The 12,276-nt window shown below is 36.5% G+C and overlaps 1 protein-coding gene across 1 annotated transcript in view; it reads left to right on the forward strand.

The window, feature by feature from the left end:
* Window positions 1-12,276, forward strand: part of LOC145988766 (putative ATP-dependent RNA helicase DDX10) — a 46,619-nt gene that overhangs the window by 20,129 nt on the left and 14,214 nt on the right. Inside the window, exons 5-10 of the mRNA XM_083123941.1 lie at window positions 1,179-1,300; window positions 2,150-2,351; window positions 4,788-4,950; window positions 6,408-6,594; window positions 8,011-8,187; window positions 9,852-10,063. Of these exons, the coding sequence (XP_082980067.1) occupies window positions 1,179-1,300; window positions 2,150-2,351; window positions 4,788-4,950; window positions 6,408-6,594; window positions 8,011-8,187; window positions 9,852-10,063 (1,063 nt within the window). The remainder of the gene's footprint in view (window positions 1-1,178; window positions 1,301-2,149; window positions 2,352-4,787; window positions 4,951-6,407; window positions 6,595-8,010; window positions 8,188-9,851; window positions 10,064-12,276) is intronic.

Consider the following 12,276-nt stretch of genomic DNA (forward strand, 5'->3'; position numbering starts at 1 on the left):
GACGTTTGAAAACCACTCTGGCTTGTCTGTCTCTCTCTCTCTCTCTCTCTCTCTCTCTCTCTCTCTCTCTCTCTCTCTCTCTCTCTCTCTCTCTCTCTCTCTCTCTCTCTCTCTCTCTCTCTCTCTCTCTCTCCCTCCCTCCCCCCCTCCCTCCCTCCCTCCCTCCCTGGGCTTGTCAGGAAATATGTTTTTGGTTTCGGGATCACTGTGGAGAATAGGGAGAAGAAAGTGTAGTGTGTGCCTGATTTTGTTGAGGTGGGGATGATATTGGGTGATGAGTGCAGGTGGGTTGGTGGCAGCAGGTTTCATGGTGGTGGTGGTGTGTGAGGCAGCTCGTGATATTTCTTTGCTGACGAGGATGGAGGGATATCCACGGTTGACCAGGGCTTGGTGTAGGTGGAGGTTATAATTCTGGTGGGGGTGGGTGAAGTAGGATTTTTAACTGGGGGTTTTAGAGGAATGGTGACCTGTTTTTAACAAGTGTTTTTTTTAACCAAACCTATTAACTTAATCCTTTTAACACTCTTGACGCAGCATAAAATGATTTGTGCATAGAGGAAAAAGAACCTGAGGAAGGGGCAGTCGAACCCCGAAATGTAGTATTGAAATTCTTTACTCACGTAAGTAAGACTATTTTATACAAATTTTGTATAGATTACACAATGGGTTTTGCATAAAAAAGGAAGTACATATTAGAAATCAAAACCAAGGATTGTGAACTAATTGTTTATACTATGTATAAAAATAACAACAAAATTGCAGAATTCATAAGCCTTGGTTGCATTCCTGGAAAGTGAATAATAAATATGTATTATGTATTGTGGCCGCGGTGGCTCAGTCGGTAACGCGTCTGACTACCATGCTAAAGGTCCCGGGTTCGATCCCCGGCCGGTTCAAATCCGGGAACTTTTCTAACAATGGAAGCGGCCCCGGCACCCACCCAGCGTCGAATAACATGGGTACCTGGGGGAAACCCTGGGGGGTAAAGGCGGTCAGGGGCGTGATGCTGATCACATCACCCCCACTCACGACCGGATCAAGAAAGTGTGGGACGTTACCCCCACAGCCCCTATACGCCTTCATGGCGTGGTGCTAAGCACAGGGGAGCACTTAATCACTTTCAAGGAATGCAATTTGTGTTGATGTGGTCTGTTATGTCTTTATCATCATTATTCCAGATACTAGTTTTGGATGAAGCAGACAGATGTTTAGATATGGGTTTTGAGGAGACCATGAATAGCATTATTGATAATTTGCCTCCAGATCGACAGACATTGTTGTTTTCAGCTACACAGACAAAGTAAGTAATACTTTACCTTTCACATCCTTTTCTGTATGGTGTAGATTGACTGTTGATTTAAAAATTTAAAACGTAAATAAATAAACAACTTTAGATAAACAGAGTCATTAAGGAACTCATATTTAGAAAGTGGGATTGGTTATTCATCAGAATTGATTGACTTGAATAGCATATGACTATTGCAGTCAGGTTATTTACTAGGTGAGATGTGGCCAGGTTACAAAGCTTTTGAGAGCTAACGTCAGTGAAGATGAGCATAACATCACCAGAAAAGTTTCAAGACTGCATATAAGTTTATTTGTGTGTGTATATTTATACTGATAATCTGATAACAATATGTATATTAGTAGACCGTTATGTTACACCAGTTGTGTCATTTTGTTATGGTTTTATAAATATAGGAGCAAGAAATAATGTTCAGAAAATCAGGTGCCATTTCTATATGCAAATCCTATCAAAGCCTTCTTTGATTAAAATTAGGAACCAAGCTTTCACTGTTTTATGGGGATGGACTGATATAAAATTTTGACTGATAACCAATAAAGTTCCGATATAAAGTTAACCGATACCAATAACCTCATCCTCATTATCTTATGTGAAACTTTGAACATTATGCAGCAAAACACTTACAGATTGGTGCTGTATACTTCCAGTGAAAAACATGTGCTACTATTTATAAATATATTTTTTTACGAAGTGCAAGAATCAATATCAGGATTGAATCAAAAGTATGAGTGTAGTCCTGGTAAACATGAATGCTTTCATAACATACGAGCCCACCATGTGAAACTTGTTATTCCAGACTTAATAATAATAATGGGTGAGTGCATGTTTGACTTCATTTTCTAGGTCAGTTCGAGATTTAGCTCGTTTGAGCTTGAAGGATCCGCAATATGTGTCTGTTCATGAGCATGCAAAATATCCAACACCGAAGAAACTCGTTCAGAGTTCCATCGTCTGCGAACTCCATGAAAAAATCACCGTGCTTTGGTCGTTCATCAAGAACCATAAGAGACAGAAGATTCTGGTGTTCATGTCAAGCTGCAAGCAGGTTAGTGAAGGTGCCCAGTATAAGGAGGAGCTGATTTTTTTATATTTCTTGAATTGTTGTAGGAGCTAGCTTGTGTTTCATGTGCACTGAAATGTACCCTCAGTTTGACTTCACACGCTTGCAAGAAGAGGTCATATTATGCAGAAAAAATTGTCGCACAACTTTATTTTTGACTGCTTCACTGCCATGTTAGACTCAAAATGGCAAAATTGAGTTTTTTTGTGTGTTTCCGGGCTCTTGTATGTTTGGCGCTGCTGGCAACTAGCAGGTCGATATGGCTTGCTTCTGAGGCATCATACCCAATACATATTTAGTTTTTGATGGAAACGCGAATTGTCAAATAACACACTATTTTTCTGAAAGATGTGAAGTGCATTTTCCCAGGTTTTGTCATGAAATGATCCAAAACGAACTTCAAAATGTGAAATAAAGTTTTAAACATGAAAGAGTTCATATCCTGATGTGATACTTTCTGAAGTCTGAACTATCCTGTGATTTATGGAATTCACGGAAACTGAATAAATCTGCTGTAAATAATTGAGAAGCCAAAATTGAAATTTTTACACAAGTGCAAACTTAATCAGGATGTGTAACAATCTGGAAATCCTGGAAATGTCAGGTGTTGCGAGGTATGTGTGGACTCAAAATAGAAATTACCTGAACATTTACTTTACAAATTAGTGTGTGTGTTAATTATAACTTTATACAATGCAGCCTCTATTTTACGTTTCTCAGGGGACCAAGGTGAAAAAACTTAATATGTGGGAAAAGATAAAATCGAGGGAAATTTGATAACATTTTGATATGTTGGGACCATCAAGATTGAATGTAGAATGTGGGAATATGTTATATACAGGTACGTAAAATTGGGGTTCCACAATATTCATAAATGGTAATATAGGAAAACTTCGTTAATATGAAGTTCAAGGGACCAAAGAATGTCAACTTAAGTTATCTAAACTTTTCAAGAGGGTGCCTATTTTTCAGGTGTAAATAAATTGCAGTATAAATTACCCACATAATGGGTGTTTTATACTTGGTAATAGCTCACAAAATAAGCTTTATATGTACTACATACTAATATTGTACTTTTTAAAGAAACTAGAAAAAATGTTACACAAAATGAGGGCATGGAGCTTATGTGGACACACAGATTCCTAGGAGACTGTAACACAATTTATCCTTTATAGTTATACAACCTGTTATGCACAGGACAAATGTTGTGGGAAGTAAAATAGAACATGAAAATGTTTTCACCAAAAAAAACTGAATTTTCTTTCAATCGTATACAGTCGTTGCTCTTCCACCAAATTATTACAATTCTAGTTCATGAGAAACCCATTTGCACTGACACCTATGGAAAGGAAAATAAACTCTAGTTTATTGCAAGCGAAACTCAAAGAATCTTGACACCAGGCACACTGGCGCCAGCAAAAGTCTGGAGATAATTGGCCAGAATGAATGTAGGATTTTATACGGGTCTACTAGAGCATTGTCTGTTACAAGATTAACTGGTAAGATAAGATCTCTCGGGAGAGACACAGAAAAACACCTGCACAATATTAATCATGCAAACTGGTGTAAAAGGGCTTAATACTGTTCTCACAAGTTAAATCTCACATAATTAATGAAGACACTGTAATGAGGTAAGAATTATGTTCTATTGTTGCTCTTTTAACTTTTTTTTTCCAAATTCAAGGAAACCACGTTAGCCTGATTTATAATACAAAGTATCATTTAACCCAAAGCTGTTAATTTCCGTGGTAGATGAGAGGTATGATTATTTTTTTAATTTGAGAAATTCATTCAGTAATCTGCTTAATTCATATGTGAGCAGCCAAGTAGACTGCCAAAGCAATAAGGATTATTGATTGTACAGAAAAAGTAGGGGAATTTTGTTACCTGTCTCTCTGTAGGCAGTTTTGTGTCATTGGGAACAGTCCCCCCCCCTCCACCTTCACCCCCTTCCTCTTGCCAGTGGAATGGATTGAATTTGCAATGATGGTTTTTTATCTCCCCCTCCCCCAATTTTAACATTTTATGTACCGCTTTTGAACCTGAAATGTGTTCAGTTGTACCAAAATTGTGATATTTTGTTCACTGATATTGTGTATGAATTACAAGCACAACCCCTTAGGTATTTACTGTATATTTGCCTGTCAGTTTTCTGTTTGCATGAAGTGTCTTGTTTCGCTGTAAAGCAGCTTTCACACCCATACAATTTGCAACAAGGGGGGGAGGGGGAGGAACTGCACACCAAAGTGACAAGCAAAACTCCAGTTTGTAAAAACAGCTTTCGCTGGGCATATGTGATAAACAGACTATGCATGCTATTTAGAAAACAATCCAATCTGATTGACATGAAAGTAACAAGTGACACTTCAGTTCGAAACCTCTCTAACAGTTTCATACATATTGCATTTGCTTTTCTCGTAGGTAAAATACACCTTTGAGATGTTTCGTCGACTGAAGCCAGGAATCAATTTGATGGCATTGTATGGAGGCCTTCATCAGTTGAGAAGAATATCTATTTATGATGCATACTGCAAGAAGGAGCATGCAGTGTTGTTTGCAACTGATATAGCCTCTCGGGGTCTAGGTAGGTCACTATATACTGTTGGAACAGGGATGATTAATAGGCTAATTGATACTGGATCAGTAAGTTAGCGAGATCTGATCCCTTTTCTGTGTTGTGGTAAGGCAACAGCTAATAATCAAGGTGTCCAAAGGTCCCCTGTGGAGGCATCCAGTGATTCAGTTCCATTTTTTTCTGTAGGTCCATCCCCAATTAGCCTAACTGAGCAGAAAAATAAACAAAGCAAGTCTACAAGGCAACAGTGTTTGCCACTACACCATTGGAGATTCCTATCAATGAAGATTTCATTGGTGCTTTCTGATTATAATGCCACCTGTAATGATAGACTGGCTTTTCACACCATCTTTAAAAAGGTTTTTTTCCTGTTGCACATAAGTTACCTGTTTTTTTTGTAACTTTTAAATAATTTTCAAGGCCTAATGTTAAATAATAATAGCATGTGTTTAGTTTGAAATTAGTCGTAAAACATATAAACATTATTTTTAGGGATGGGACAGATTAATCGGTAGAGGCACATATTTTTGGTAAATAAAAAAGCAAAATTTCGGTACAAAAACAGAGTCAATTTCGGGTTCAAAAGCGGTAAATAAAATGAAATATTGGTGTTATAGCGGTGAAAAATCGGATGAAAAGTGGTATATAAAAAGACATTTTTGTTTTAAAATTGTGAATATAATCCTAAATTTGATTTAAAAACTACACTTATTCCACAAAATTAACATTTCACTTCTAATAGCACATTTATGTAGTTATCAGAGTATTAAGTTTATTTCTGTGTAAAGGAGTACATTTGCGCTTCTCCAACATTAACAGCAGAATTAATCAATTTTCCGGGAATTGCATAACTCTCAGGATAATTCAGACCTCAGAAGGTGTCGCGTCGGTGAATAAACCCTGAGTTTCGTGTTTAAGAGTTAATTTCGCTTTTTGCAGTTCATTTCGCATTATTTCGTGACAAACCATGGTCACAAAATGCATCTCACACCTTTTAAAAACATGAAAAATTAACACTACAATGTGTTTTTCAAATTTCGTTTTTTTCGTCAAAAACGAAATATGCATGCCCCTATTAATCGGTACTCTATTCGTATTGGCTGATGTAGGCATATCAGTGTATCAATAAAATTACCAATAATTTTACTGATCAAATAATCTATAAACATCTTACAATTTAGTTCAAAATTGTGCCATTTTGTTATAATTTTTATGGATGTGAACATGTAATCTCCATTCTGTACTTTAAAGTAAATGTCTGAATATGCAGATTCTTTTGCATTGCAAAATCTTGGTTATATACCTGTACTGTATCAGTATTGGTCAAAATTACATATCGGTCCATCCCTAATTATTTTCAATGATTCCCAGTCCCTGGTTTTACTCCAGGTCCGAGAGTCAATCTGTCTGTTAGGTGTAGCTATTGTCAATTACAACAATTAATTTTCCATCCATCCCACTTCCAGATTTCCCTGCTGTGAATTGGGTTGTCCAAATGGATTGCCCGGAAGATGTAGACACATATATTCACAGGGTGGGACGCACGGCCAGGTACCAGAGTGGTGGAGAATCTCTGCTTGTGCTTCTACCTAGTGAGGAGAAGGCTATGATAAAACAGTTGGAAGATAGGAAGATCCCAATATCACAGATTGAGTAAGAATGCCTGCCTCTTTTTCTTGTTAATCAGCCGTAGATTAATTAATTTATTCTTTCTTATTGTGCCAGCTTCCGCATGAAGACAAATTGTGTTTTGCTTTCTTCACTAATTTTCATGCCGCTAATGCCCAAAGGATATGCAGTTGTATCTGGTCTAGAGCATAGCTGTTTCATTGTGTACATATTTATGCTTCTGTACTGTAATTGTGAATGTACATTGTCTCAGATTTTCAGTTAGTGAAGTCACTATATTAAGAACATCCAAGATATTCACAACCTGTCTCCCCAATATTTGTATTAACCTCATCCATCATCAGGGATAGGATAATGGATAGGACTGAGCCGATATCGATGTTGATACACTCACCGATACCGGTGCTTGAAAATTGTAATAATGAAAAGTTGTTCAAAACATCAATTAATATTTGTGTGTAAGTTTCCACTCTAATTATAATCCATCATTTTCCAAGACTTTTGCAATATTCAAGGATTACATTAGAATATTAAATTACATGTTGTGTTATCAAAGAATTAAGCTTTTTCACACAGCAGTATCGGTATCGGCCCAGGCCTAATAATATATACAAATCTCAGCAATATCAATGTATCGCTAAGATTGACTAATATTACTTCCAAACAACTAGGGTCTAGATGATGATGTATCAGTATTGGTTGCATTTTATTTACTGATACCAGCAAATACTTGCCAGCATTTTGGTATTACACCAAATCGACTTCTATGGAGCCTAATTATCCTGGAGATTATGCAAAAATTGAAGTTTTCATTTATTTTGCACGAACATTGTGTGAAGAACAATACTTGTGATTACATAACAGATATTCTGACGTAATTCTTGAATATTTTGAAGAAAAACTGGTTAATTACTGCTTATAATTGGAGTGCAACACTCACCAATAAATAGGGATGGACCAATAAGAAATTTTGGCCAAAACCGATAAGTACTGATATAAAGTTTAATGATAAGTATAACTGATATTCTGCTGATCCGATATAAAATTCCAAATGGTTCTTGAAGAACCTGAATAGTTCGTTGACTCCCTTAATAAATATATGACACTGGTAACTGCAATGCAAAAAAGTTGCTGCATGTTTGGACATTTCCTTTTAAAAGAAGTAGGAATTGGATATTATATGTTTATAACCAAACAATTATAACAAAATGGCAGAATATTGCACTAAATTATAAGATATTTATAGATATATCAGATTGGTAAAATTATCGGTAATTTTTGGTCCCATCCCTATTAATCAATATTTTGTTAAAAATTTAATCATTAGTATTGGGATTGGAAAGAGTTTCCTGCATCAGTACATGTGTTGGTATCGAATCAGCTCTATAAAGAACTGTTGTTAGTACTCGGTGCATAATGTTGCACTAATTTCTTTTTCAGGGTAAATCCACAGAAACTTCAGTCCCCTCAGAGAAAAATGGAAGCAGTGTTGGCAAGAGACCAGGAGTTACATGCCACTGCAAAGAGAGCATTTGTTTCCTACGTGAAGTCTGTGTTCCTCATGAAGAACAAGGAGGTGTTCAATGTCAATGCATTAGATACGGATGCGTATGCAAGGTAAGGTGGAACATTTTTGGTAACACTGCTAAGCCTTGTTTCCATGTTAATAAAACATTAAAATGCTGACCAAGGCAAAATTTATTGTATAAAAAATATCCACAAGAAACTTAACGTTATTGTGAATCGTCATCTGAAGACCCTGTTTGAGGGTGGGAACGTTACGTTTATGGTGTAAATTTTTTTATACAATGAATGGCTTGGTGAGCATTTCAATGTTTAATTTTTGGTACTTTTTCTCAGTAATACTGTTCGACAACAGCTAGTTGATTCCCATCCTAGTATTCCTATGCAGAAACTTTAACTATTTATTAGGGATGGGCCGATATGAAATTTTGACCGATACTGCTAAAGTACCGATATAAAATGTATCGATACCGATAACAGATATTCCACCGATCCGATATAAAATTAGAAATGGTCCTTGTAGAACCTGAAAGGTTCTTGACGACCTTAATAAATGTGTATTTAGAGGTGACTGCAGTGAAAGAGAAGTTGCATATTTAGACATTGACTTTTTTTAGAAAGTAGGGCATAGAGATTATCCATAAAAATTATAACAAAATGGCAAAATTTTGCACTAAATTATCAGATATTTAACGATATATCGGATCGGTAAAATAATCGGTAATTTTACCGATAAACCAATACACCAATATGCCTATATTGGCCGATACTGATAGAGTACTGATTAATCGGTCCCATCCCTACTATTTATTGTAACAGCTCCTTATGTTGTTTCATATTTCAAATTTGGTTCAAATTGGGATGTCGTGCAAAATGTGTGGAATTATTCATATCCATGAAAAGTTCTAAAATTTCCAGGAGAAAAGATGGTGCTGATTCTTACCCAAAAGATTAGCAAATCCTTGAAGTTTCTGTAAAGAAAACCATGTGCTCATAGTTCCCAATGTTTCTACAAGGAGGCAGTAGATGCAAAATAGAAAAAAGAAGGAAAAAAGGAGCTCGGAGAAAACTTGCGTCAACATTGGATGGGATGCACAGTTTGGATGACGAGCTCGAAATGTAATGGCCACCTTAGTCAGAACTGGTGTAAGGGGGAACCTTTCGGAAGGCACCCTTTCCGGATTGAATTTTGCAGAGTAACGAAGCTTTGGCACCTAGACCTATACCCAGGATAATCTTCTGTGAGGCTTCTTCTATGTATGTTTGTGAGGTCCCTTCATCTGTCTCAGCTTTGTGGCCTCCCCGATGGCCTTGTAATCAAGGGGTCATAGGTTCGATACCCGGTGGAGGTACACATAGTGATTCGGATCCCACTTTAAACTGTAAGTCCAGTCCTGATTAGCCTTACTGTGCATAAAGTGGACTTAAAACACAAAATCAATCAATCAATCATGGTTAGCCAAAAGTGGCAGAAAAGAAAAGTAAAATTAACCAAATCAATCAATGGTTCATTGATATGGTTCAGTTGAAGTTACTCCAAAATTTATTTGCTGAAATGTTCAAATCCAGGAATTCGTAATGGTGCAACACACACATGTTTTAAAGCAAATAGCCCAGTGTTTACAGGATAAAGATAATTCTACTATTTATCATTATAATCACACCATATAAGAAAAACCTCTTTCTTAGTGTTAAATGTGTGCATATGTTGCATTATAACCAACTTCCAACAACAATTATATGTCTAATTCTTGTAGTTCTCTAGGACTTGTAGTTCCTCCAAGGATTAGATTCTTACAACGGCATCAGAAACAGAACACCATGAAATTAAATAAGGTACAGAAGAACGTCTTGTCTAAAATCCCATCTGCATCTGAAGAGGAGGAATCAAGTGAAATAGAGCATTCTGCCAAGACAGGGGAACGTCGTGCTTCACCTGACTCCAAAGAGGCATTCACATATGAACAAGGTAAATAGATTTATACAAAGAACTGTTATCCCCATATAGTGAATAAGAGATCAAGATTTCGGTACAAAAACTAGGCACATTTCGGGATCAAAAGCTGTATATAAAATGACATTTTAGTATTAAAATGATGGAAGAAAAAAATTATGGAGAAAAGTTAATTTCACACCATTTCGTGACAAAGCAGAGTAATAAAATGCACCTCACACCTTTCAAAAACCTGAAAAATTAACATTGCAATGTGTTATTTCACATTTTGTGTGAACTAAAAGTGCATGCATAGGATATGTAGCATTAACAGTTGGGCTGAAAAGTTCGTAGGCTGACTCATAGATGGTGTTACTAGAATTAAATCCATGTGATTTTTACTTAGTACTGACCTTCAAAAGATACGTGTATAAATTTCACAGCTGCCGGATAATTAGTTCGTGAGATATAGCATTGTGAGTGAAGCAGCTTTTGTTATTGTGAAAAAATGGATAAAAAATAATTTCGTGTGTTAATAAATCATTGCTTTTTGGCGAAAAAAAATACTGTTGAAGCCAAGGCTTGGCTTGATAAACATTATTCGGACTCTGCACCAGGAAAATCAACCGTTGAGAAGTGGTTTGCTAAATTTAAACGAGGCGAAATGAGCATCGAAGACGATGCACGCAGTGGATGCCCCAAAGAGGCTGTTACCGACTAAAACATCAAAAAAAGTCCACAAAATAATTTTAATGATCGTAAAGTGAAGTTGATCGAGATAGCTGAGACTTTAAAAATATCAAAGGAACGTGTTGGACATATTGTGCATGAATATTTGAACATGCGAAAGCTGTATGCAAAATGGGTACCGCGCGTGCTCACAATCGATCAAAAGCAACAACATTTTGATGATCCGGAGCAATGTTTAGCGATATTCAACCGTAATAAACACGAATTTTTCCGTCGATATATTACAATGGATGAAACATGGCTCCATAACTACACTCCAGAGTCCAATCGACAGTCAGCCGAGTGGACTGCACGTGATGAACCGAATCCAAAGCGTGGAAAGACGCATCAGTCGGCTGGCAAGGTTATGGCATCAGTATTCTGGAATGCGCATGGTATTATATTCATCGATTACCTCAAAAAGGGCCAGACCATCAACAGTGATTATTACATAGCGTTGTTGGAGCGTTTAAAGGATGAAATCACGAAAAAACGGCCCCATTTGAAGAAGAAAAAAGTGCTGTTTCATCAAGACAATGCACCATGTCAGAAATCAATGAAAACGATGGCAAAATTATATGAATTAGACTACGAATTGCTTCCCCATCCACCATATTCTCCAGATCTGGCCCCCAGTGACTTTTTCCTGTTTGCAGACCTTAAAAGAATGCTCGCTGGAAAGAAATTTAGCACTGATGAGGAGGTAATCGCCGAAACTGAGGCCTATTTTGAGGCTAAAGAGAAATCGTACTATAAAAATGGCATCGAAAAATTGTATGACCGCTATAATCGTTGTATCGCCCTCGAAGGCAACTATATTGAACAATAAAATCGAATTTTGTCAAAAAAATATTTTTTACTATGTTAGCCTACGAACTTTTCAGCCCAACTGTTATATTTCTTAGGTATGTATATGTGAGAATGGTTCACACAGATAATTTGCAATTAAACTATCTACAAAATGTCCGTCAGTGTATTTCCACCTCATTATAATATTTGATAGAGTAATGAAGACTTGACTTATCACGAATGGGACCTCTTTAGGAATGTAAACCACTTGGGAAGGAAAATTTTCAAGCACATACTTTCCAAATGTACAGTGATGCATTTAAAAAATCTGTAGAAGGAAAACCATTTACCATAGATATGTTTTTTTTTTTTTTAATGAATTGCATTTTTGAGAAGGGGAATTCTAGTATCCATTTCCCAAGAAACACACTTAGAAGAAGAAAAAGAAAATTAAATTCCAAACTCTCTTTTTTATCTTAGCATGTTTTTCTGCAATATATACCTAAAATTTCACCTAGCTTTTAAACTAGTATTTTAATCTGTGGGTCACATGCCTATGTCTGTCTGTGACATTTTCATACATTGGGAACTATTTTGGAGGATTTTATTTTCCAGTATTTCTCGTGTGACAAATACCAGTGTTACAGCTCTTGGATGACAGTAGGTACACCAGATCAATGTAAAAAGAGCTCAACTTTGCTCAGTAAAGTGAAACAATTCTTTCCCAACAA

This window comes from Lepisma saccharinum, chromosome 6, assembly GCF_977018435.1.
Source record: "Lepisma saccharinum chromosome 6, izLepSacc3.1, whole genome shotgun sequence".
Lineage (NCBI taxonomy): Eukaryota > Metazoa > Arthropoda > Insecta > Zygentoma > Lepismatidae > Lepisma > Lepisma saccharinum.